Source organism: Chionomys nivalis, chromosome 2 (assembly GCF_950005125.1).
Source record: "Chionomys nivalis chromosome 2, mChiNiv1.1, whole genome shotgun sequence".
NCBI lineage: Eukaryota > Metazoa > Chordata > Mammalia > Rodentia > Cricetidae > Chionomys > Chionomys nivalis.
This window is the reverse complement of record NC_080087.1, coordinates 55,117,502-55,143,358: the sequence shown is the minus strand read 5'-3', so window position 1 is coordinate 55,143,358 and position 25,857 is coordinate 55,117,502. Positions and strand designations below refer to the sequence as shown.

The 25,857-nt window shown below is 42.1% G+C and overlaps 1 protein-coding gene across 1 annotated transcript in view; it reads left to right on the top strand.

The window, feature by feature from the left end:
• Slc16a10 (solute carrier family 16 member 10) overlaps window positions 1-25,857 on the top strand; it is an 89,677-nt gene that overhangs the window by 40,890 nt on the left and 22,930 nt on the right. The window contains exons 2-3 of the mRNA XM_057762272.1: window positions 12,375-12,519; window positions 16,216-16,669. Of these exons, the coding sequence (XP_057618255.1) occupies window positions 12,375-12,519; window positions 16,216-16,669 (599 nt within the window). The remainder of the gene's footprint in view (window positions 1-12,374; window positions 12,520-16,215; window positions 16,670-25,857) is intronic.

The window sequence follows — 25,857 nt, the reverse complement described above, 5'->3', positions numbered from 1 at the left end:
ATGGGAGCTGAGGCAGGAGAACTTCTCAGAAAACTAAAGAATAAACAAACAAACAAACAAATAAATAAAAGCAAAAGAGAGTGAGTAGATTGATTCTACTTTCTCACTTCACATCAAGTTTAGAAGCTGCTAATGATATCTATTGGTTTCACAAGCTATGGTATTGACATGATTTTGTCATTTTACTGTGTATGCATAGGAAGGTATAAAACCTATGTATGTACAGGGATATATAAAAACATATATATACATATATTTTCAAAAATGATTATGAGCATCTTTATCAAGAAAACACTGTGGGGCTGGAGAGATAGTTCAGACGTTATGGGCCTGAACTGTCTTTGACAAGAGCCACAAGTGCACAAACAGTTCTGAGACAGTGCTTGGGACACAACCAGCACCTAATAAAAGTTTCCGAGCTCTGTGCTGGGGTACAGGACAGTGGTTTGAGATTAACAGAAGAGTTTACCTTGGAATTGTCCTAGACCTACTTCAATTACTCATGTAAACCCCTTTGAAAATAACCAGCCCTCTCCACCCTCCTGGAGGGGAGAGCAGTGTAGCTGTTTCAAACAAGCTCATTATTATTTGCCCTGAGCCCTGTAAGGTGTAATATTCCTTTTGAAATTTTAAGCAACACATGCTGTTATGAAGAAACAGCAAGATAAAGCTTTATGGGTTTCTGCAGTCTCTTCTCCTGCAGTTCCCTAAGCTACTAGTTTAGCCTTGCAAACAGCCTCATTACTACAGGCGTGATGTCTTTTGACTTTCAAGGTCCGGCCAGTTAGTAATTAAGCTGTGATTGTGGCTAAGACAGACCAGTTATGAGCGCGGAACCTGTGCTGCATCTCACGTCTGCCCCAGCCCGAGGAAGCTGTGCTCTGACTTGCCTTAGGGAATCTGCCTGTGTCTTGTAGACTTGATCTGTTCCTAGGAATTTTGATCATAGCTTCCAATCTTGAGACAGATTTTTATGACCCTTAGTAGTAGAGCTCTCTATGTGCTATTTGCTAGGAGGTTTTACTGCTATGTTCATGTGTTTTAAAGATTTGATCATACACCTTGATTGGTTTCACTAACATTGGTGTCAGTTTTTTTTACAAAATTTTTATTTTGTGTGAGTGCATGTGTGTGTGTGTGTGTGTGTGTGTGTGTGTGAGTGCATGTGCTTATACTCATGGAATCCAGAAGGTGGGTTAGATTTTTTGAAGTTGGAGGCATTTGAGAACCACCCAGTGTGGGTGCTGGATTGTAAATCTAGTCCTTTGATAGAGCACTAACTGCTCTTAACCTCTGAGCCATCTCTCCCGCCTGCTAAAGTTAATTTTTGTGATTATTGATTGTATATACCTTTAGTATAAAGGATTAGATTTCTAGATTGCTTATAATGCAAGAACGGCATTCGCCTGCCATGCTCCCCCTTTTTGGCACTCCTGTTACAAAGACAATGGCTTGTAACTCATTTATTTTTCATGCTTATCTCCTTATTTCTTATCTTTGTACTTTTAAATGATATGCTGATATGTCTACGTTTTGAATTTTCAAACTTAGGCTTCTACGCATAGCCTTCAATGGAAGCTGGAGATTTCACTCTCTTCCGCTCTTTTCTCAGTCTCCAAGATGGGCTGTGCCTGTGTTTGGTTGAATCAGTTAAAAGGCAGGTTAATGTTTACTGAATGAAGCGTTCTACTCAAATTCAAGCCTTAACTACACTCAGCATTTGTGTGAATGTTTAAAAATCTTAGCTGCTAAGTTTCCTCAACTGAACAGGTGGAACAGCTTAATGCTATGGTTTGAATTTATTCCCCCAAAGTTCATCTAGTAGATTCTTTGTGGTTTTGAGACATGGTCTCTCTAGTATGTAGGCCAGTTCATGTTATTCTGTTATTGGAGCATAAAACAGGCTAAACTACTTAATAGGAAGCATCTAGACTCTGTCTGGTATAGAGTTTTAAATAAATTCCTATTGTCATCACCACCATCATCTGGTACGTCATCATCTCCCACTTCATCCTGTGGAGGAGACTGGTATGATCGTGGTGAGCGGGTCAGCTGCAAACCTTTCCTCCAGGCCTTGCCTGGTAAGCTTATGGTATGGGTAAGAACAGAATTTGGAACCCCTGAGGACGGGCCACTGTGAAAGACAGAAGCCCAGAGGAGTTGGCTAACCTGACTCAGCTCCTTCTACCAAAGGCACCAGTCAGCAGGTTCTTTGCCCCAGAGTAGTCCCTGAGACTGTGTGGACAGTTCCTGCATTGGCTCAGATGGGAAGTCCCTGACTGGGTCAGAGGCCAATGACGAGGGAGGTTTCGTGTTACCAATCTCTACTTACGCAACATCAGGAGAGTTGTTCTGTGGGCTCATATTCATGCTTCCCACAACAACAACTTACTGTGCTGCTTTTTAAAATGTGTGACATCCAAAGCTATAAATGGGAGGTATCTTTTTCAGGAAAACTATCTGTGTTACATCTCTCTGCTCCTTTACTTCCAGCAAGTAGTGGCCAAATCCAGCAATGCTTTGAGTTTTTTTTTTTTTTTTTTTACTTGCTGACTTCTCCTCAAATTTGTTCAAAATAGAGAAATTCTCTGGACATGGTGACCACATCTGTAATTCTAGCATTTGCAAGGTAGAAGAGTGGGATCAGTACAAGTTTAAGGCCACTCTGGTCTACAGAGTGACTTTCAGGCCAGGTTACACAGTGATACCTTGTCTCAAAACAGAAAAAAAGGGCTGGAGAGATGGCTCAGTGGTTAAGACCGCTGGTTGCTTTCTCTGAGGACACAGGTTCAATGCCTAGCACTCACGGGGCAGCTCACAGCTGTCTGTAACTCTAGTTCTGATGTCCTTTTTTTAGTCTCTGTAGGTACCAGGCATGGACATGGCATATAGACATACACAAAGACAAAATACCTATATACATCAAATAAATAAGGAAGTAATTAAAACCAGAACATCCACCTCAAAAAAAAACAAACCAAAACAAAAAACAAAACTTAGCCAAACAATAACAAACACTCAAAATACAAAAATTTATAAAATTCTCCATGATTTAAAAAAACTTTAAAGGGCTAAAGAGATAGCATTGTGGTTAAGAGCGTTTATTGCTTTCACAGAGGACTTGGGTTCAGTTCCTGACACCCACTTGGTGGCTTGCAGGCATCTGTAACTCCAGCTCCAGAGAATCTAACACCGTCTTCTGGCTACTGTAGGCATTTGCATGCACACGGGGCACAGGCATACATGCAGGCAAAACATCTGTACTTATAAAAATTTTTAAAAATTAAACAAACAAATTTTGAAACTGTGTGTGTGTGTGTAGCTTCAGCTATTATTCCTTAGGACATTTTTTTTTTCTTTTTTGAGCCTGCAGCTCACCTACTAGACCAGGCTGGGTGGCCAGTGAGCCCCAGGGAATCATTTGTGTCCACTTCTTCAGTCCTGAGATTATAAAAGCTTGTGCCACCCCACCCGTCTTTTTCACGTTGGTCTGGGGATCCAACACTGGTTCTTTACCAACTAAAGATCTCTTTAGCATTAAAATTATTTATGTACGTGTTTATGTTCTCTCTGTGTCCATATGTCTGTCTGTCTGTGTGTCGCGGGGCTCATGGGAACTAGACAGAGGAGGATATCCAGTGTCAGCCCTTTGTCTATAGTGCTCTGCTGTATTCCTCTGAGGCAGTCTTTCGCTGAACCTGTGGCTAGGCTGGCAGCCAGCCCCAGACAGTTGATCCTTGTGTCTCTGCCCTGTTGCCCCCTGCCCCACTTTGTGCCCCCCATTTTGTCTGTTCTACTGGGGTTACAGGTGTGCATGGTGGGGATTTGAGTCAAGTCCTCATGCTTGTTGTGTAGTGGGGGCCCTTACTCATCGAGCCTGCTCCCAGCACCTAGGAGTCTTGCTCTGAGCTACAGTTTTAGAAAGAGACGTCTGCTTTATATTCAGGATACTGAGTAAGTTGCTTTTATTTTCAAACGAATTACCATCTTTCCTTTACTCCATCCCTGGATCTGTTTGTTTTCTTTGTTCTTAGACTCTGCCTCTCACTGCCCATTGTCACTTTCCCAGACCCTTTATTGTCACATCTGTATCTGTTTCTGTCCAGTGAATTTCAAACCTGTTGATCTCTTACACCCACCATGCCCATCCTCTTGGTACCTTACTGCTTCTGAATTTGGGTCATTGTCACTTATCACTTGATGTAGTCTTCTGATTTCTTCCCAGTTTTCCATATGAATAGTCTTTTCTCCAAAGCCAGAGTGAGTTTCTAAAATACCGTTTGATTGTGTCCTTCCCAGGCTAACCAAGCATGACTTTGCTGTGATTCTGACCACATCGTTAGGGAGCCATTTGCAGGCATTCATTTACATGTGCTGTCCTCTTTAACAGCATGCTCCTGCCTCTTCTTCCCTCCAGTCTTTGCCAGAGAAAGCCTGTTTATCCTTCAAGATAGTTTGGGTGGTACCCAGAGCAGGGAGTGCCTGACTTCTCCTGTCCTCCCACGTCTGGCTGCACCCCTCCCTAAGAAGTCTCATAGTGCAGTTACCACACTGCTCACTGCCCTCTTCCTGTTTGCTTTTCTTGAATAGAGCTGCAGGATATCAGTTACTTAAGACCCCAGTGCCCAGCGAGTCTGGGCTCAAATGGCTCAGACATGACCAGCACTCTGTGTATTCCCTTCCCAGTTACAACTGTCCATCGAGTTTATGGAATTCTAGATGAATGATTGGTTTTTCACTTTTGAAGTTTATTTATGTATTTAATCAGTTTTAGCCTTCTGTTTATTGTGGGCTTGGGGATCTAATTTTGCCAATCATGATATCATTTTTATTCTTAGTTTTTGTCCCTCCATAGAATGGCCCCTCTTTGTGGGTAAAGGTTGGCATTCATGATACCCTCCATCTTCTGAGACCTGGCCGAGTACTGGCACACATGCTACAGGCCCTCTATACTTGCTGAGTGAATGAATGCGTAGGCTAAGAATCTGGCAAGTGGAATTTTTGTTATTTTTTAGCTCTTTTCTTTAGCTCCATTCCATCCAACATTTTTTATTTGACACAATTTAGAACATTTCATCATTACATATGATTTTATTTTGTAAGTCACAAAGCAGAACAGGCTATATTGAAGAGTTCAAGGAAAACTTAGGTGGAATCAAGACTACTTCATTGTATTTAAATTTCTCATGGTTGATACCTTGCTGTAAGTGTTTTCAGTTTTATGTGCAAGAATGTGTGTGTGTGTGTGTGTGTGTGCGCGTGCACGTGTGTCTTTGTAGGGTAAGTTATTTTAGGGAAGAGGAGCATTGTACTGTGGACAAAGGAAATAGTTTAAGATTCAGCCCTCTTTGAGAAAGATAAAGAGGTGAGGCAGTAAGTATCCAGTACTAACTTCACTTTCAAAGAGTATAGAGTTAGTTACTTTTTGTGTGTATGTAAGGATGTGAAGAATAACAGAGAGAGACACATTCAAGCTGTAATGTACCTTTAAGAAACTTAGGTTTTTGGGGAGAGGGGGAGGGAAATGGGAGACGGGGAGGAGGCGGAAATTTTTTCAATAAACAAAAACAAAAACAAAAAAAAAAGGAAAAAAAAGAAACTTAGGTTTGGAGAGACAAATCTTCAGACCCCCCCCCACTGTGTATGTGTGTACGCGTGTGCCTGTGTGTGTGCATCTGTGTAGCCAGGGGCACGGAAAAAAAAAGAAACTTAGGTTTGGAGAGACAAGTCTTCAGACGCCCCCCCCCCCCACTGTGTATGTGTGTACGCGTGTGCCTGTGTGTGTGCATCTGTGTAGCCAGGAGCACGGATGGTAAGTGCTGGAGAAGGTGAACTCTGAGGCAGTTTAGAACGCTCTTGGAGTAAGCTGGCCGTGATGTTCCCTCACAGAAAGGTGTGGAAAGCAGCTTTGCTGGGCCCTAATTAGCTAGTTGAAAGAGCTGCTAAGTCAACCTCCCACATTTAAGGAAAGCAACCTCTCTTTTTCAAAAAAAAAATTAATTACATTTTCATTTATTCATTAGTGTGTGCGCGCGCACATGAGACCTGGATGAGCCGTGGTGTGGGTGTGCAGGTCAGAGGACAACCTGCAGGAGTTGTGGGGGTTGACCTCAGGGGGTCAGGCTTGGCAGCAGGTTCCTTTGACCCACTGAGCCATCTCATTGGCTCAGAAGCTGTTTTTCTTGCTTTTGAGAATTTAAAAAATATGTCTTAGCTTCTAAAAGCTTGACAAAACAGGTAACATTTGGGTGAAGGACAACTGGCCGTCTCTTCACTGTTTCAATACCTCATGTAAAAACTCAGTTGAAAATGTTTCGTTAACCACTTTCCCACTCTTGGCCATCAGTCCCGTTGTGATGCTTTCAAAGATTAAAGCACTGTATTAAAGGATTACGTGCGTGTTTGTTTGTTCTGCTTTACAGTTGTCAGTGTGGGTGTGCTGACCAGAACTTACAAAGGCAGCACTGGTGTTTATAGGGCGATGCTCGGGGCAGGGTTCCATCTACGTTGTTGAGCACACTTAGGCAGATCGCTGCTTCACCAAGCAGCGGCTACTTGACCTGGGGTTGCTGAAGACTGAGCGTAGTGCCCACGAGGTGTCTGCCACGTGGCAGGAGCTCACCTAATGCTGGCTTCCGCTTTCCTTACAAAGGCAGAGCTGTGTGCCCTGAGTGTGTGTTGAGTGTCACCGTCATGGCTTCAGTCTCGATCTAGATGCCATCTCGGCAGTGGTTCCTGCAGTCCCCACAGGACGAGGAAGTGCACAGGAGGACAGGAGAGTGGTTTTTCCTTGACAGTTGAGAATTTAAAGCAAGTCTTAGAGTCTTCTCAAGAAATGATTGATGTTCAGGTGAAGAACAATTAGTTATTTTATGTTTTGAAGAATATTTTCAATGCTTTATAAGGACTCAGTAAATTTTCATATTTCCTACTTATTATAAGGCCAACAGTTACTACTTCTAAAACTAAATATCGGTGGTAATAAGACTATATGTGTATTATTCTATGTTACCTCATTCTACAGGGATTTGATGTGGTTTTCAGCATCAGAAAACACAACCTGAAACAGTGAAAAATAAGATCTGGAATGTGATGTTCAGGTGGAAGTAACCTTTATTATAGACGACCATCGCCATGCGGTTATTGTAAAGCAATGACAACAAAAGCATACTAGGAAGTGGGCAGAGGCGTGCTGAAGGACTAACAGCTTGAAATGGCTGCAGGCTGCACTTTACTTCCATTCCTCACGGGAAGGAACTCAGCAGCTGCTCTAATGCCTGTCAGTGCCAGCAGAGGCAGCAGCACCAGGAGGTGTCTCAGCAGTTCTGTGAGGGCCCAGGATCCTAGGACCTGGGTGCATAGGTTTCCTGTCCAGCCTACAGTAAGGGAACCATACTGGAAATACATGAACAACTTAAAAAATTGTTTTGCATTTTTTTCAGTTTTTAAATCAGATTTACATATTTTATTTTATATGAAAGTATCAAATATGCATGTATTTAGGTATATCACATGAGTGCTGGGTTCCCAGGAAGGTCAGAAGAGGGCATATGGGTCCCTGGAACTGAAGGTACAGATAATTGTGAGCCACCATGTGAGTGCTGGGAATTGATTTGATCAGTATTACTTTGAAATTCACTTCTTACAGCCTTTATATTATGGACAAAACAGTATAGTTATTATCTCTACACCTTAGTCACATTTTACTTTTATAATTCCTCCCCATCCTCCTGCCTTCTATCCCTCCTTCATCTTTTACTTTAACTTTCTGCCCCCCCCCCCCCCCCCCCCCGTGCTTTTGATAAGGCCTTGCTGTGTAGGTCTGGACTGGCATCAAATTTGCTGAGACCCAGTCTGGTCCTTGAATTACAAGCCTCTGCCTCAGCCTCCTGATTTCTGGATCACACGCATATGCCATCACACCTAGCAATACTTTCCTAACTTCTGAGATGAAAAGCATGTTTCTGAATTTTCACTGTTGGAATGAAAGGTTTCAACCAAGACAGGCTGAAGCCTGGACAAGTCCTGCGATGATGGAATTAGAGATACCAATATTAGTTCAAGGGTGACTTAATGTATACCCTGCTGGTAACGGAGACTCAGAAGCTTGGCATAGTGCTGCATGCCTATAATTCCAGCTGCTTGGGGAACTGAGGCAGAAGGATTATGAGTTTGAGGCCAACCTAGGCTACATAGAACCCTGCCTTTAAGAAACAAACACCGCGCCCCCCCCAATTTTGTAAGTGGGGGCTTATGTCAAAGAGTGACAGAGCCAAATGAAAGAACCCCCACAGAGCTTCCGGTAGTCAATAAGATTTGAATATGATCAAAATCATATAATAACTGTTTGCGAGCCCTGTTGTGTCTGTAGAAGTGAACACATTGATCTCTCACGCAGAGGAATTCCAGACAGCTTATGTAGGCAGACAGTTTGCTTCCAAGGTGAAGCTTAATTCTCATTCCTGCAGGGTGAGCTGTACTTAGTGGCTTTCTTCCAAGAGCGCAGTGTAAGAAGTGGGAGCAAGGCAACTTCACAGTGAGGATCCTGGAGACACCACTGAGCGAGGTGGGCAAGGTGGAAAGTCACGTTGGCTATGTGGCCTTGATGTGATTTGATAATGTGCTGTTCCTTTGGAGCACTCACAGCTGCACAGCAGCCACATACAGGGGCGTCCTATAATACACCTGATAAATACTCAGTGCTGCAGACTGTCACGAGTCAGGGAGCCTAAGTAGGCATGTCTGTTAAATACAGTGTGGTATCCCAGAGCCAAAACTGACATTAGGTGAATCTAAAGAAATGTGAATAAAGGACACAATACCAACATCGATTCCTTAATGTATCAAGGAGAGGACAGACTAGCTGAGCCTGGAAACAAGGTGGGGGAACTGTAACAATTCAACAATTACAAAAATAAGATGATAAGATGGAACCAGTAGAAATTCCAAGATATATACAACACCGAAAACACCAAATTTATGGGTTATATGCACGAGAAGAAAAATCTCACACCAAAGGGAGAGAAAACATTTTCAAAAGGACTGCAACAAAATTTCCTGAAGATGGGAAAACGGGTACAGGAGGCAGTTAATGCACCAAATAAATAGACCATGTTATAGCCACAATATCAATTACACAGAACAAAGACTGAAAGTGGCGAGAGAGAAATGCTAAGTTACAGCAGGCAGACCCATCAGAGTAAGCTGGGTTATCGAACAGAACCTTTAAAGCTAGAAGGGCTTGGAATAACGTATATCAGATTCTGAAAGATAGCAGCTGCCAGTTCCGAATACCATACCCAGCAAAGCCGCATGTGGTAATGGAAGGAAAAATAAAATCTTTTCATTTTAATAGACTAAAATTAGACTAAAGTTTCAGGAGTGACTATTCCATGTGATAGGTGCTCAGGGGTTGGGGCGAAGCTTTAAAATAGTACTGAAAACCCAGAATCCTTGGAAGGATTCGTGTTAGAAAGAACATTTTGTGAGGCTCCTTCAGAACTCTATGTTGTGCCTTCTTCTCCCATGCGCGGAAGAAGCACAAGGGACATGCCCTTACATTTGATGTCCAGCAGAGAGTCTCTAGAGTGAAGAGTACTTCCGTCCATGGGGGTGGGGCACAGAGGACTGAGACAGCCCCTGGAAACTAGGAGGGGCTGGAGAGAGGCCTTCATGGTTAAGAGCACAGACTGCTCTTCCAGAGGACGCAGTTTGATTCCCAGCACCCACAAGGCAGCTCACAAGGGGAGAGCTATACAGGAGGTGGCTGGTGTGGGAGTTGAAAGGATTTGTGAGTGCTTCCTACAGATCAGAGGAAGCTGAGTAGGTGAGAGGTAGCTCCTTAGCTGTTCTGATTCCAGCCCAATAGATTGCCTAGAGGGACGGCAAGGTTCCTGTAGACTTGTGAATGACAGCTAGAAGCTGTCAGTAGTGATATGGCTAAGAGGAGCTCAGAATAGCGTTCTGAAGAACCCACATCCATTCCAGTCAGCATCCACTATCCTTTGGTAGTACCATTGAAAGCGTAATGTCCTTACTTTCCTTCCCCCAGCCTCGTCTCTCCCACACCCACCTTGGAGAGAACTAATAGCGAGGGATGGGGAGAGCTGGGAAGCAGCTGATCCCAAGTCTTTCCTGTCCATCCCTGGGTCTAGAAAATATTCAGTTACTAAATGAAGACTGGAATGTTAGCTGGAGTGACTGCAGGCTTTCTGTTATTTAGCACAGATGAAAAAGGCCACTCAGATCTGCTAAAGTGCCCATCGATGGCAGAGGAAACTGTTCCCTCCACAGATGAATGTTGAGAGAATAATCAAGAAACTATACATGATTATACCTTGCTGTTGGTGCAATTTAATAAATGTGCAAGCCTGTAAGTTATCATATTTGGCATAGATATAAAAACATTCCTTATTTTAGCACAATTATGACTATTATGTCTATTTAATACTTATTTTTAAGTTTTTGGGTTTTTTGTATGTATTCTTGCAGAATCAGCAGGAAGGTATGATTTCTAATTTTCAAGATTTTTTTCTTGTAAAAGATAGAATATTTTTAGAAAAGGTATAACTATGTATGGTTTTTACCAAAATCCACAGTAGTCAAAGACTTTTGCAAGGGTTTTGTTTGTGGTTATGTTGTTTTTTATTTAGTTGTTTTTGGGGGAGCAAGCAGAGTGTACTTTGACTTGTGAACATTACATGTAACATATGCTCTTAGATTTCTTGGTGTGGTTCACTATTTGATGTTAGTTCCTTGACTGTAGACGCACTCTGTCTGAGAATGGACAGCAGAACTCTATTCTGCTGGGTTTTAGTAGTGTATTGTTTCTTTAGTCGTATCATTTGTTTCATTCATTTATTTTTTGAGACATCATCCCACTGTGTAGCCTTGGTTGTCCTGTAACCATGTAGATCAGGCTAATCTCAAACTCAGAGATCCTCCTGCTTCAGCCTTCTGAGTGCTGGAATTAGAGGTAATCACCACCATACCTAGCCCAGAAAGTCATTTCTTAAACATAGATTACTAAGATTTTTTAAAGTGGGATTAAATTATTACTGTTGAGTGAATTTTTTTTTTAAAGACAACATCTATGTAGCTCAGGCTGGACTTGAACCCACAGTGATCCTTCTACTCCAGCCACCCAAGTGTTAGAATTACAAGAGAGCCACCATGCTTAGCAAAATCCTTTTATTTTAAACCACAAATAATTAGCAGGTGGCCATGATAACCCATGTCTCACTAAAACAGCATAAAACCTAGGTAAAAAAAATCACAGCTTTTTGCTCCAGAAAAACTATGTAAAATTCAAATATGTACCATAAAAATACCACCGTATGCACGAGACTAAAACATTAAAGCCGCCATATGGAATGCTGAATCAGCTTTATGTGTGGCTTACAACATTAAGTCAATATTTATTTTATTTAAGGTGGTAGAACTTTCTAAAAAAAAAAAAGAATGACTCAGAGAGAGTATATGTATGGATAATCCAATTATTGGAGTCCTAAAAATTAACATTCATAAACTCCTTAGTAAAAATAACTTTGAAAAGTTGTCCCCAGCCGGGCGGTGGTGGCGCACGCCTTTAATCCCAGCACTCGGGAGGCAGAGGCAGGCGGATCTCAGTGAGTTCGAGACCAGCCTGGTCTACAGAGCTAGTTCCAGGACAGGCTCCAAAGCCACAGAGAAACCCTGTCTCGAAAAACCAAAAAAAAAAAAAAAAAAAAAAACCAAAAAAAAAAAAAAAAAAGAAAAGTTGTCCCCAGATTTCCCACAACACCCTGTCCCATGCTATCTGCAGACTGAGCTTTCTGTCTCTTTCTGCTTCTCTCTTGCCCTTCAGATGACACCGATGCCTTCTTTCCAGTTAGCTTTTCCTCCTCCAGAGCCTCTGCTAATGTTTGTTCTAGGTTCATCCTTAGCAGATGTTTTTCTTGGTTTAGGCTTCGGGTTGGAGGGAGCAGGTTCACTGACAGTCTGTTTAGTTTGGATCCCTGTCGCTCTTTGTATTCTCTGGAGATGTACCCTTCAGCACAGTACTGATGCTGGGGCTGCCAGAATAGTACAGTACAGCGGGCTGGAGAGATGCTCTGTGGTTGAGAGCACACTTTGTGTATCAGCACACACAAAGTATTTGAAGATAGTCTTCTTCCTGATAAATGAAGAGAATTAGAATCATGGCTAAAATCTTTTCAAGAACTCAGTTGAATACAGTTGAGTATGAATCACCACTGGCCACGTACTTAAGCTGGTGTCCAGACTTCCTCTGGTTGTCAGTGTGTATCAGCGCCCTTCCTCAATGCGGATTACCCCCTTTCTAAGTGGAATGGCCTGAGTGCGGTTTGCGACGTAATGCTCTCCCTCTTTTCCAGCGTGGGTGGGCTCGCTGTCCATGGGCATGATCTTCTTCTGCTGCCCCATAGTCAGTGTCTTCACAGACATGTTCGGCTGCCGGAAAACAGCCGTCGTGGGTGCTGCCGTGGGATTCATCGGCCTCATGTCCAGTTCTTTCGTAAGGTAAGGATGCTGCTAAATGTCTTCCAGGCCTTTGCAAAAGAAAGTCCTCTTAAAACACAACATTCTGGATATCAGAATGTCACTCAGCGGCACACCCGACCCGAGGCAGAACAGTGAAACATCTTGGCGGCCAATTTTAGATGTTAGGATGCATGTGTTCCCTGAGCCCAGAAAAATGTTTTTTTCCTTTTGTTTTAATCTATTTACATAAAACTCCTAAAGTAATCAAGTTATATCTGTTAGTTATCTAAAGCTATGGCTTCAGTTTAAAGTTGCTACCCTCTTAGATCGCAAGGATTCAGTAAGTGATATATTTTTTCTTTTTTTATTAAATTTTTTTAATTAAAAATTTCCTCCTCCCTTTTCCCTCCCCCTCCCCCCACTCCCCATGCCCCACTCCCCTCCCAGTAAGTGATATTTTTAAGTAATAAGCTTGATAGGAAAATTGTTTTATTGATGAGAATAGGATCTAAATCAATGCCAACCCAGGTAGAGATTTCCAGTCTGTTTTAAAAAATAATACAAAATAAAAAGAGCATATTAAAGTATTTAAATACCTTAACAAGATGAAGTGGCTAAATATATTTTAAAACATAAGGTCATATATCACATCTATTAGAAGAAAAGATGCAGGTCTCCTAAGGTCAAAGGACACATTACAGGGTGAAGCAGCTGTCGTCCTCAGTTCTCTGTGTGGTTAGAGGGACGCTTGTGAGCTCGCAGTGCTGGTAGCCGGATGTAGCTGGAGGCCACCCTCTGGCTAGTTGCTCGTTGTCATTTCCCGCCTCTTCACTTCCCTGCCTGCCCTCATGTTTCCTTGTCTGAAAGGCATGACTTAGTCATGGGTGGAGTTAATAAGGGATTTAGCTTGCAAAATTGACCCTGTTTATTTTAAGTTTTTTCATATTTAGTCAGCAGAATCCTTAGCTTTTCTCTCTTCACTTCCTATTACACACACACACACACACACACACACTCCTCAATATAAAGTAGGCAGTTAGCTTTTATACTTGTCCACTTAAAATTTTATTCAAGTTGTTTAAAATTATATTTCTTAGTATAAAACAGATTTTCATTTTTAAAGAGCCTTTCTGATTGCTTCTAAACTTTTTATTTAAAAAGAAAAGAAGTTTGGAATTCTCCAGGTACTGGTTAGCTGAACCGGCGGCTCTGCCCCTTGCTGAGGGTGTGGAGAACAAGCGAAAGCCCGCAGAACCTGTTGTACATTCAGTGGAAATCACACACACAAACACCAAGCATTTGTTTTTACAACCTTTTTGACTAGTGAAAAGAAAATTATATTGTAGCCCAGTTTGTCCCTCCTTTTTCCATCTCTGCATCTCAGAGTCCTGGAGAAGCAATTCTTGAGGCCACATCGACCTTTGTGTAATATCCTCACATGACTCAGTTTGCTTCACTTGCTGGTCAAAAGCTGTCAGAACAACATAGCATATCCTGGAGGAAGCTGCATAAGTCACCAGCATGAGGTGGCAGGTCTGATTCTCTAGCGCACTGGGTGACTCAGAGTCCCACGTGCATGGCTAGATTCCTCTAACCTTCCTGCCTTACACTGCAGTTAGATGTCAGCCACCGAACCCAGCTGTTTGTCGTGAGGGCAGACATAAGGGACAGAAGTTCAGTGAGGACAGTGACAGTGACCTGGAAAGATGTGAAACCACTCTCACCAAGTACATGAGATCTCAACTTATGCTCAGAAGAATGCTGATTTATGTTCATGGCTCTCTGCTTTATTGTGGAGTAGCTGGGGCACTTGATGTTTGTGATAATGATATTATCAATACTATTTTTAATAAATATTTTGAGGGAGACAGAGAAATGGACATAAATTTTATATTTTTTTCTTTGAAATTTTGAGAATTTAAGAACTTGCAATTATTTGGAAAACTGCTTATGTGGAAAATTTGGTATAGACTGAAGCATCGTGAACTCAGGGTTAATTTGTCCCAAATAGTGAGAGACCTAAAAAAAACAAAACAGACAACATTCCCCCCTCCAACCAAAAAGAATGAAGCACGGACTGGAGAGATGGCTCTTGCAAAGGACCTGGATTCATTTCCAGCACCCACATGGTGGCTCACTGTGGTCTATAGTTCCAGCCCCAAAGGATCCCAGGCACTCTTCTGGCCTTCATGAGCACCAGGCACACACGTGGTGCACAGATATACTTGTAGGCAAAGCACCATACACATAAAACAAAGTAATATTAATAAAAATGTTTTTGAAATGAAGCATTATTTGTTCTGTGTAATTCTTACTAGGGACAGGGATGGAAGGATTGCTCTGTGCAGACTGTGAGTAATTTGAACAAAACAAACACTTTTCAATATTTTTCTACCAAGTTTCTGTTTAATGTATCTATTGAATCAAGAGATGTGGTGACGCATACTTTAAATCCCAGCCCTCGGGAGGCAGAGGCAACTGGATCTCTGTGCTCAAGGCCAGCCTGATCTACAGAGAGAGTTCCAAAGAACCCTGTCTTGAAAAAGCAATGCCAGCATGCTTTTTAATTTGATCAGATTTGAGTTCCTTGTGATTCCCTCAGTATGCTGATAGGAGGGCATTATTGTCCAAAATTTAGTTATTAACTGGCTTTATCTACTGACAAATAGCCTTTTAAATTGAATTTGAAAAACAAAAAGTAAGAAAGAAAGAAAAAGAAGACAACTTTTAACTTGTTTCCTTTCAGTCCTTACCACAATTGTCTCCAAGCACATAATCCTTCACCTTCCTAAGAGATGTACAGTTATTTGATTAAATTAAAACTCCTTGTATTCTTTGTATTCTTTCGAGACGTAAGTAGTAAGTTACTTAAAAAGCTTGCAGACTGGAATCAGCGCTGAGCACACTTAAATCAGCCTTAATGCAATCTGAATATGATTTCTTCTTATCTTGCACAATGCTGGGAACCACGCAATCCAGGGCAAAGGTTGGCTGATGGCTCTAGGACAGCAGGGGTGGGGGGCTGGGGTGGCGGGAGCACAACTGTGATCTCATGCAAATACTCCTGATAAGACACTGATGAGACAGCACCAGTTTTTTTCTTCGGCTGCATTGCTTAGTAAGCACCTGGGAGAAGGCCATAAAAATGTGTGTACATAGTTAAACTGTGATTTGAAAGTACTATCGAACAAGATTTTATTGTCCCTTTCTAGCAGCTGTCTTTGTTTCTGAGCTGTGGAGAACATAGTTCTTACTCAGCGCTATGTATGGTTCACCAGAAATCCTTGCCAGGCATAGGCGAACAGAGTCACTATGACCTTAATGATCATTTTTCCACACATTTAGATTACGTTAAAATAACTCATTGCTATATTCCTGGTTTATTAAGCCTTTCCCATTTTTGTTTTTTATTTTAGAAAACGTGTTGGCAAGATCTGTTTTTTATTAAGGGAGTTCCTTTTAAGGATTAATTTTATTTCATGCATATGAATGTTTAAATACATATACCGTGTGCATACCCAGTACCCACAGAGGCCAGAAGAAGCCATCAGATCTCCTGGGATTGGAGTCCCAGTGGTTCTGAGCTGCCATGTGGGTGCTGGGAGCCGAGTCAGGCAAGAACAGCAGATGCTCTTGACTGCTGAGCTGTCTCTCCAGCCCCTATAGGAGGTGTTATTCTACTAAGCACCATGCAAAAGATTAAAGCCGCTTTCTGTCTGTCTCCTCTTTATGCAGCTCCATCGAGCCTCTGTACCTTACCTACGGAATCATATTTGCCTGCGGCTGCTCCTTTGCTTACCAGCCTTCATTGGTCATCTTGGGACACTACTTCAAGAAGCGCCTCGGACTGGTCAACGGCATCGTCACGGCCGGCAGCAGTGTCTTCACAATTTTGCTCCCTTTGCTTTTAGGGAACCTGACCAGCAGCGTGGGCCTCTTTTACACTCTGAGAGTCCTCTGCATCTTCATGTTTGTGCTCTTCCTGGCTGGCTTTACTTACCGACCTCTTGTTCCCAGCACCAAAGAGAAAGAGAGTGAGGGCAGCAGGCTCTCCTTCTTTTCCCGGAGAAAGTTTAGTCCTCCAAAGAAATTTTTCAATTTTGCCATCTTCAAGGTGACAGCTTATGCAGTGTGGGCCGCCGGAATTCCACTTGCACTCTTTGGATACTTTGTGCCTTATGTCCACTTGGTGAGTATTCATCTTTGGCTCTCTCTGTAGATAAATGTCTCTGGTCACACAGGGAGATCTAGAGGAGCGAGACAGGTCAGGCTGAAGTCGGCCTCAGGCATTGTCCTGGTTGGGACCCCAGACTCTGGGAATTAAGGTCATTCAAACAAGAACAGTTTCCCCATCAGACTGCTAAATAGAGACTCTGATGTGCTTCAGCATTTTGAAGTCCCCAACAAAAGCAATTTTGAAAGGACAAGTAATACCTTGGAAGGAGTCATATCAAGGTAAGGTATTTGATATGGGTAAGATGGATCGGTGGTGAAAGGCACTTGCTGTCACGCCTGGCAGGCCTGAGTCTGAGGCCTGGAACCCACTTGGTGGGAGGAGGGAACCCCACTCGTGAAGGTTGTCCTCTGACCTCCACTGCGACCAGTGTGAACCCTCACCAAAAGAAGTGTCCAAGAAAGATCTAGAAGTAGCGTGCTGCTCTTACTCAGGGATAAAGCTACTGTAATGACCTTGTTAGTATTAATAATTTTCAATAGATGGATGCAGAAATTAAATGCTTAACAAAATGCCAGTGACTGACACAGAGAAACATTCTGTTTGTGGGATACTTCTGGGAAAACAGGAATTCTCTTGAGAGAAGAATTGGAGAAACGATAGGGAAGTTTTAAATGAGAGAAGAGCCTTAAAGTTTTATGGGAAATTAGGATTTCAAGTGCTCAAGTAGTTTATGTTGCTTCCTTTAATGTCAAAATTCAGCCTATTTATACTGCAATGAGGATCAGCAGCGTCGAGGGATTCGCACTTAGGAAAATGTTCTCAGAGGAGCGCTCTCTGTTTCTTCCTTCTCTTTTTCTTCTTTACTGCTTGTGGTGGAAAATAAATCAAAGATGACACTTACTTTGGTTTTTATTTTGTGTATGTACTAACTACATGTGAAGACTTGGATTTTTTTTTAAAGCTTCTAGTCTATGTAGGGATAGCTACATTTTTTTCTTTAGTTAAAAGTTTTGGTAAAAGTAACAGTGGCTGATGAAATTACTGGGTCTAGAGGGTCAGCTAATAACGACACCAGGAGTCCTTTGTAGTTTCCAGTGCACATTCAGAAAGTAACCAAGCCAAGGAACAGTTATGAGAGCTGGGGAGCGTGTCTGGATAAAAGAATAATTTTGATTTCTGAATTCTCCATACTGTGCTCTCGCAGCTGGGCTGGAGGTAGGAAGGAACGGGGAAGGACTAGGGATAGTGACCTGAGCCATGCAGCGTTCATAGTAGATAAAACCTGATCTGATCGTCCTTTTCGTTCTTACATTGTCTCTAAAACCACTGAAATTAGTCTTTGTTGGACTGTGGGTCTGTTGAGAAAGAACCAGTTTTACCAGCCTACTCCTTCTCAGTCACGAACATAATTACTGTGAATCCCCGCCTCTCCATTTTGAGATGTGTAGCTCAGGCTAGCCTTTGTGACTCTTCCTTCTTTGCCTCCCAAGTTATAGGGGTGTGTCACTAAGCCCAGCTTTTCTTATTTTCTTTTCTAATTCTTTTTGGTACTAAAAGATGAAAATACGCAGAGAAATGGACAGTTTCTGGTAATAAGGTTTGCAATGTATCAGTTAACCAATTTTGCATATTACTTCATCTGGCTCTCACCATGAAGCTGTGAAGTAAGTAAAATAAACCATGGTAGCTCCTGGTCCACAGATTCACAGGAGAAAGACATTTTCTGCTTAGAGAAGTAGAGAAAGTGTTGACGCTGGGCCCTGAGCATGAAGTGTTTTGTGATCAACTTGGGTGTTGAACTTTTCAGTTTGGTTTTCTTTAAACTTTAGAAGCATAGTGCATGTTCTCATGGCTCTGTCCATGATTTGAAAAAGAATGTGTAGCCGGGCGGTGGTGGTGCACGCCTTTAATCCCAGCACTCGGGAGGCAGAGGCAGGCGGATCTCTGGGAGTTCGAGGCCAGCCTGGTCTACAAGAGCTAGTTCCGGGACAGGCACCAAAGCTACAGAGAGACTCTGTCTCGAAAAACAAACAAAAAAAAAAAGAAAAAGAAAAAGAAAAAGAATGTATATGTTTATTCTCAGAGCAACTTTGGAAATTTATTTTTTATTTTTTTGTATTTCAATGTGTGTATAGGGAATTTCATGTAGCTTAGGGTGGCCTCAAACTTTAAATGTAGCTCAGGTTGACCTTAAACTTCTGGTCCCATTGCTTCCACCTCTCAAGTACAGGGATACAGGTCTGTGCCACCATGATTGCTTGCAGTTGACTTTTTGAAAAGGGAAGAATCAGTAACCTCTCTTTTAAACCTATCCACATATAGTCTCAATATATGGACACAAGTCTCATGGATCAGATTAAGGATATGTTAATGTCTAAGGAACCAGTTTTCATGTCCTCTTTGGTTGACAGCTGTTTCTTGGTTAGCTTCTCATCCTTCTAATATTCCCCATCACTTCCTATCTTGTCATTTCAAAGTTTCTTTGCTGGGCTCCTCCCTGCCCTACCCCATGTCCCAAGCCTTATTTTTTGGTCCTTTTTATCCGTGTCCACTAGAAGTTTCATCTAGTCTCCTGAGTTCAGACAATACACACGACTCTGGTGTCTCTAGCCCAGACCCTTGGGTGAATTTTCACCAGAGCTGTAGGTGCACTCACTCACTTAAATATCTCCATTTGCATGACTATTGGCTGTTCCAGACATAATATGAATAGCTACCCCAAGCTTGCTCTGTCCCTTACTACATAATATGAATAGCTACCCCAAGCTTGCTCTGTCCCTTACTATATAATATGAATAGCTACCCCAAACTTGCTCTGTCCCTTACTATATAATATGAATAGCTACCCCAAGCTTGCTCTGTCCCTTACTATATAATATGAATAGCTACCCCAAACTTGCTCTGTCCCTTACTGCGCTTATCTCAGGAGACAGTCACTTTATCCTTGCAGAGAGTCAGGCCTCAAACCCCATTGTTCTTTAGCCCCACCTTATACATCACACCCCTGATAGAGTCAGGGAGCCCTGGCGACTTGCCTTTCAGAGTGTTATCTGGAATCTGGCCACTCTTCACCATCATCAGTATCAAGGCTCTCGCCCAGGCCACCTTTGTGTAGAGGTCAAAGGACAACTTGGAAGAATTAGTTCTTTATCTGTGGCTTCCAGAGATTGCACTCAAACTGCAAGCACCTTCACTACTGAGCCACCCTGTGGCCCTGAAATTCCACTTACTTCATCAGTGTTTTTGCCCACTTGGTACACAGATGGTTCTTACACTTTTATTGTTTTAAGCTGTCTGTTATATAGGTCCTAAAAATGTTTTAATTCCTCTGTCATGGTTGCCAAGTTAATTAAGTTTGCATAAAGCAATAAGCTGCCACTAATTCTACTTTTATAGGTACTGGATTATATTTGTGTGTTGACATTAGCGTGGCTGTGCTTTTCATAACAGAATGCTAATAGTGGTTTGAGATTTGATCTTGGATGTTTATTATAGGAGAATTAACAAGTGTTTTCAGTGCCCATGAGGGCAGTAGTTGCAGGATTAACATTCTGGTGCACTGTATACTACAAAGTCTCTGGTTAATATGTTGTACTTCCTACTTTCTTTGTTAACTAGAGGGAATTTATAAGAAGTTAATTCTAATGCAGTGTTTTAAATGACAGGTTTTTGATAAAAGTTCCTTTTAGCTTTTTACCTCCAAGGGATAGTATTAGTATGCCTACAATTTACTCACTTAGTTTTCCTTTTTTGATTAAAAATATACGTCATATGTAATCCTAAAAGGAATAAAAAAAAAATCTAATGACCTTAAAGTAGCTTGCAAGATTCTCCATGATCTGGCTTTGCCTGCCACTGGGTCTCTCCTGACCTGCCTGCCAGGCTCACTGAGTCCCTGCATCTTTCACCTTCCCACATGTATGTGTATAGGCAGTAAAGCAGCCACAGGTGAAGATTTCTCCCCTACCCAGCATCTCCAAACTTCCTCACACCCACTCTTTTCTTTTTTAAACTAGCATTTAATAGTTTCTAAACTATTTTATTTTTATTATTGTACGTCTATATATTTTGCTAGATTCTATGAGTTAGGGTCTTTCTCTGCTTTGTTTGATGATAGATCTCAAAGCAAATGGCATGGTGTCTAGCACACAGCAGGTGCTCAAATATTGGTTTGCTGATGAAGTTATGTTATGTATAAGTCTAAGGGAAGACAAATAGTATTTAAAGCCATACCATTTGGGTCTTTAAACTCCTTTACATCCCTGTCATAATGATATCCATTTAGTATTTACCAAATGAGCTCAAACTCCAAAAACCTCAGAATAACAAAGTAACTACCAGTATTGTCATTTCATGGGCGAGGAGAGGTGACGCCAGTGCTCTGACCCTCGCTTTGTATGTCTGTGCTGGAACTACAAGATAACTCAAGGCATTTCTGTCTCCAAAGGAGCCGTGTCGTCAGGCCCGCTGAGACTCTCACAGAGCCAGAGATGGTGTCTGTAAGAATAGATCTCGGCCACAGATCAGCATAACCTGGGCCGTGTCAGTCTGATGGCAGTGGTTTTGTAGCCCTTCTTACTGGTGTGAACTAGTCCATCCTGAGTATGAAGACGGCAATTTAATTTCAGTTGCTGTCATCATCTCTCAGTACTCCTCACTTTGAAATCCAGCAATTCAGGACCAGCTTTCTTTGAGTTTAAAACACTGGTCATTCGGCTGAGTTGTTTTTAGGTTAAAGTTAAAGGCACAAAATTTTTTATCAAGATGATTAACTTATATGTAGAAAATCTGTAATATATCATTATTAATTACATTACAAAATGTTTTGAGACAAGATCTTACCGTGTAGCACAGGCTGGTTTAAGGTAGTTTGTTTGAGGCAGGTCTTTCTACACAGCACTGGCTGACCAGGAACTCACTTTGTGGACCAGGCTGGCCTCCAACTTGCCTGTCTCTGCCTCCTGAGTGCTGGAATTATTTATGTGACACCATGTCTGACTTGGTTTCTTTCTTTCTTTTTTTTTTTTTTAAATATTTATTTATTATGTATACAGTGTTCTTCCTGCATGTATCCCTTCAGGCCTGAAGAGGGTGCCAGATCTCATTACAGATGGGTGTGAGCCGCCATATGGTTGCTGGGAATTGAACTCAGGACCTCTGGAAGAGTAGCCAGTGCTTTTAACCTCTGAGCCATGTCTCCAGCCCCCTGACTTGGTTTCAAATTCTTAATCTTCCTGGTTTATCCTTCCAAATATGGGGGTTACAGGCATGGATCATGGACAACTAGCATTAGTCTTTTTTTTTTTTTTTCTCTTTTGAAGAAAAGTGTGTTCATATATGTTAATATATAAATGGATTGGTTTTGTGGCAGATAGTTCCAATAGAAACCTTGACCTGGAAGAGATGTCCCATTTATGTGCCGTAAGATTAATGGTAGATCATTTGCCTGCTTACCAGGCAATTAAGTGGATTCCTAAGTCCACTTGTAATTGGGAATAAACAAGTTGTACTTTCAAACTAGAATCAGCTTTCAGGACAAACAAGCCCATAAAAGGGACATGAAGTTCTTTAAAAGCTACTTTTTGATTCAGATAGTGCCAAATGTTACCAGGGTGTGCTATTGGCATCGCATGACTGGGAGACTTAGGAGCCCAGCAGTTCTGATCACTCAGCTACAGTCAGATCATGTGGTGCAGAGCCATGCAAGCAGGGGAAACTAGCAATCTTTAATCTTGTAGCTCGCCTAGAGGGAGATTCAGGGCATGAAGAATGGATTGTATCGAATATTTTCATAACACATACAGCAAGCACAATGGACGCAGTAAGAGCATGGAACGGAGGAAAGCTGTGCTTCTTTGGGGACATTCACTGAGTTATGCTCAGAATTGAGATTTGAACTGGGAGTCAAACACCACGTGATAAAACCCATGTTTGTTCAGTGAAGCAGCCTGGAGCTGCCCTTTCCAGCCACACTATATGACTGCTTCATTTACCCCGCAGATTCCCGTTTTCACAATGGTTAGCTGTCCTAGTGCTGGGACATGGTCTTAACTGGGGAAAATGTGCTGAAGGGAACCGGTTCTTGTTCTAAAGTGACAGGGATGAGAGGACCCATGTGCGCTTATTCCTGACCCCTAGATCTTCTCTTCTGATGGGTGGGTCATTGAATATGAGAAAATTAGATCAATATCAAGTTACTTTTCATATCCACCACAAGCAAGCAGATTATGAACTATAATACTTTATGTTCAATTTTGGTTTATTTTATTTCTTTACAAAAAATGTCAACCATAACAAAACAAAAAGTAGGCACATACAAATTTACAGTAAGATTATAGAGTAAATTTGATTAACAAGTGACTATTGTTAAAAAAGTTATAAAAACATACATGGCCACAGTTTAGAGTCACATCCATTTATCCAAGGCCACTGCCTAAAGCAAAGGGCCTCCAGATTAGTGTAGAGTTAGCTGGGGAATAACTGGCTGATTTCACCAGGGTTTTTGTTTTCTTTATTTGTATTTAAATATATCAGGCTTCATTTGGTAAAATGTAGCATGCTTCTGGATAATAAAAGATTTCATCCCTCAAATCCTTCAGAGTATTAAAACTTATTCAAGTTTTACGAACCTAAATTGTGCTTATAAGGTAAGGGTCCTTTCATATTTTTATATAAACTGAAAATGAATTGTTTTGATGCAGGATGAATAGGGATAGAAATCTTAGTTTGAAGCATCTCTCCTTTGCAAGATTCTGCTTGGTGACTGGCTTTTGCCAGCTTTACCGGGGTGCTAAGGTTGCTTAGACTGAGAACATGTTTATGCCAGTTTAGCCTTATCTCCTAAGTTACAGACAGGAGTACAGGACAGAAGGGAAACAGGCCTTCCTCTGGAGTTGAGCCCTAGTGAATCGTTGACACCCAACAGAAGTTTAAAAGCTGTTAGCCCCCGCTTGTCTCTTTTCCACTGTGTCTCTCTCCCTTCTTTCCCCATTGTATCTTTCTATCCTGCCCTCCTTGGCAGCTGACTTATAAACAGCAACTTTACATTCTCTCATAACACACTGGAGAACAGCTCAATTTGGAGGTATAAATTTGAAGCATGGACAGTTATGCAATCCAGCTATCTGCAACCACGTCAGTTGGACGCATTCTTGGCATAACATGGCAGAACAGCTGTGGCATCTAGGCTTCAGAGCACAGTTTAGTTAATTCTGCATGTCTGTTCTCAGAGCCATGCAAGGATTTGCTTTAAATGGTCTCTTTAAACAAATGTAACATTGATTGATACTGTTTTTCCACATTTCTGTTTTTACATCCCTGTTTCTACTCACATTTGGTTTCCACCCTGTTGAAATGTGTGCACAGCATCAGAGCTTCTACTTGGCCAGAGAACGGGTTGGTGAGATGATGTGCTCAGGGTTGCCATGCTAGTGCCTGTATAGCCACGAATTAAGCTAGGTATTCTGAAGTGTGTGGCATTCAAATGAAATATTTAAATGCTTGTAAGACACACACAGCAGTGGTGTAGGAGTGACAGAAATTGTCCAGGCTGTATAAGTGTATGCTGCCGCCGCCACAGCTGCTGTGTAAGGCAGGAAAAGGAACAGAGGCACAGAGAGCTAAACTACTTGCCAGTGTAGTGATTTTTTTGTTTGTTTGTTTGTTTAAACCTATGGGAAAAAATAGAACCATTTGTAGCCTAAGGTGTAAATGCGCATGGCGTGGAAGTGGAGCTATCAGGAATGAAGTGTACATCCGTCCTGCCCTGGCCAGCACAGTCAGAGGTCCAGGTCTCAGTGCTGCTAGCAGCAGTTACCTTGTTCATCTCTTCTGGATATACTCAGAACTCAGGTTACTGTGTGATAGATTTTTCCAGGGAACACAAGGCTCACAGTAGCGCCCTTCTATTTTAGTTGTTTGCTTTGTTGTTCATTCTTCATCTGTGTGTGTATGTGTTTGCGTTGCATGCTCATACCATGCGTGTGTAGGTCAGAGGACAACTTTTGGAGTTGCTTTTCTCTTTCCTCTGTGGGTTCTGGGGACTACCTCTAGTCACAAGCACTTTTTACCACTGAGCCATCTTGCTGACCTAGCAGAATCCTTTTAAACTAGTGGTCTCTGCATACCAGAAACATTGTGTTGCAGCTTCTCCTCGTTCTCCTCCACCCCTTCCTTCCTTCCTTCCTTCCTTCCTTCCTTCCTTCCTTCCTTCCTTCCTTCCTTCCTTCCTTCCTTCCTTCCTCCCTCCCTCCCTCCCTCCCTCCCTCCCTCCCTCCCTCCCTCCCTCCCTCCCTCCCTCCTTTCCTCCCTCTCTCCCTCCCTCCTTCCCTCCCTCTCTTCTTCCTCCCTCTTCTTTCCTTTTTGTTTTGTGTTTTTCAAGACAGAGTTTTTCTATGAATTCCTGGCTGTCCTTCAACTCACTGTGTAACTGAGGCTAGTCTCCAACTCCCAGAGATCCCCGTCTCTCCAGATACTGGGATTAAAGTTGCAGGCCACCATGCCCGACTGTGCTTACGCTTCCTGACTCCGCCCAGGTAGTGCCGTAGTGAGGGCGGAATGCTAGCTGCTTTTCTCACTAGTGACAGGACTTCGAGGTGCAGAGAAGTTTCCCTTTGCCCACGGTTGCAAGGCTCTATTCTACACTAGGACGGTTTTCCATTCTGCCAGTGTCATTTGCCCTTGTCTCATGTGACCTGTTTTTAATTACAAGTTGGTTCAACAGATTCAAGCACTCATGCGTTGAACAAATACAGCATGCCTGTTGTGTGTCGCGAGCATACGGGTGTGGGGATTTCAAGCGTGAATGGTTGCAGTGTCTCTAATGGAGGTAGCTCCAGTGTTGCTCAGAAACCTCGTGTGAGGTGACAGCACATTCTGTGTGTTGTGTTTGTATTCGGAGGACTTGCGAAGCCTAGGACAGTATATCTGTAGTCTGTCTTTAAAGCCAAACGATAATTAAAACCTTTTATCCAACTTAATTTTTTTCTGGTGTATTATATTAAAAGCCTGAATGTTGAAATTTCAAAATCTTACCTACATTAGCTCTTCTCCATATATGTGAACTCTTTAGAAAATCCTCTAGTTTTGCTCAGTTTTTGTTGGTGATTATGTTGATGGCCTCTTGCCTTGTTCCTGCAGTGGTGTCTGTGCCTTCTTTGCTTTTCTAGCCTTTCTAACCTTGCATTTATTTCCCTTCAGAT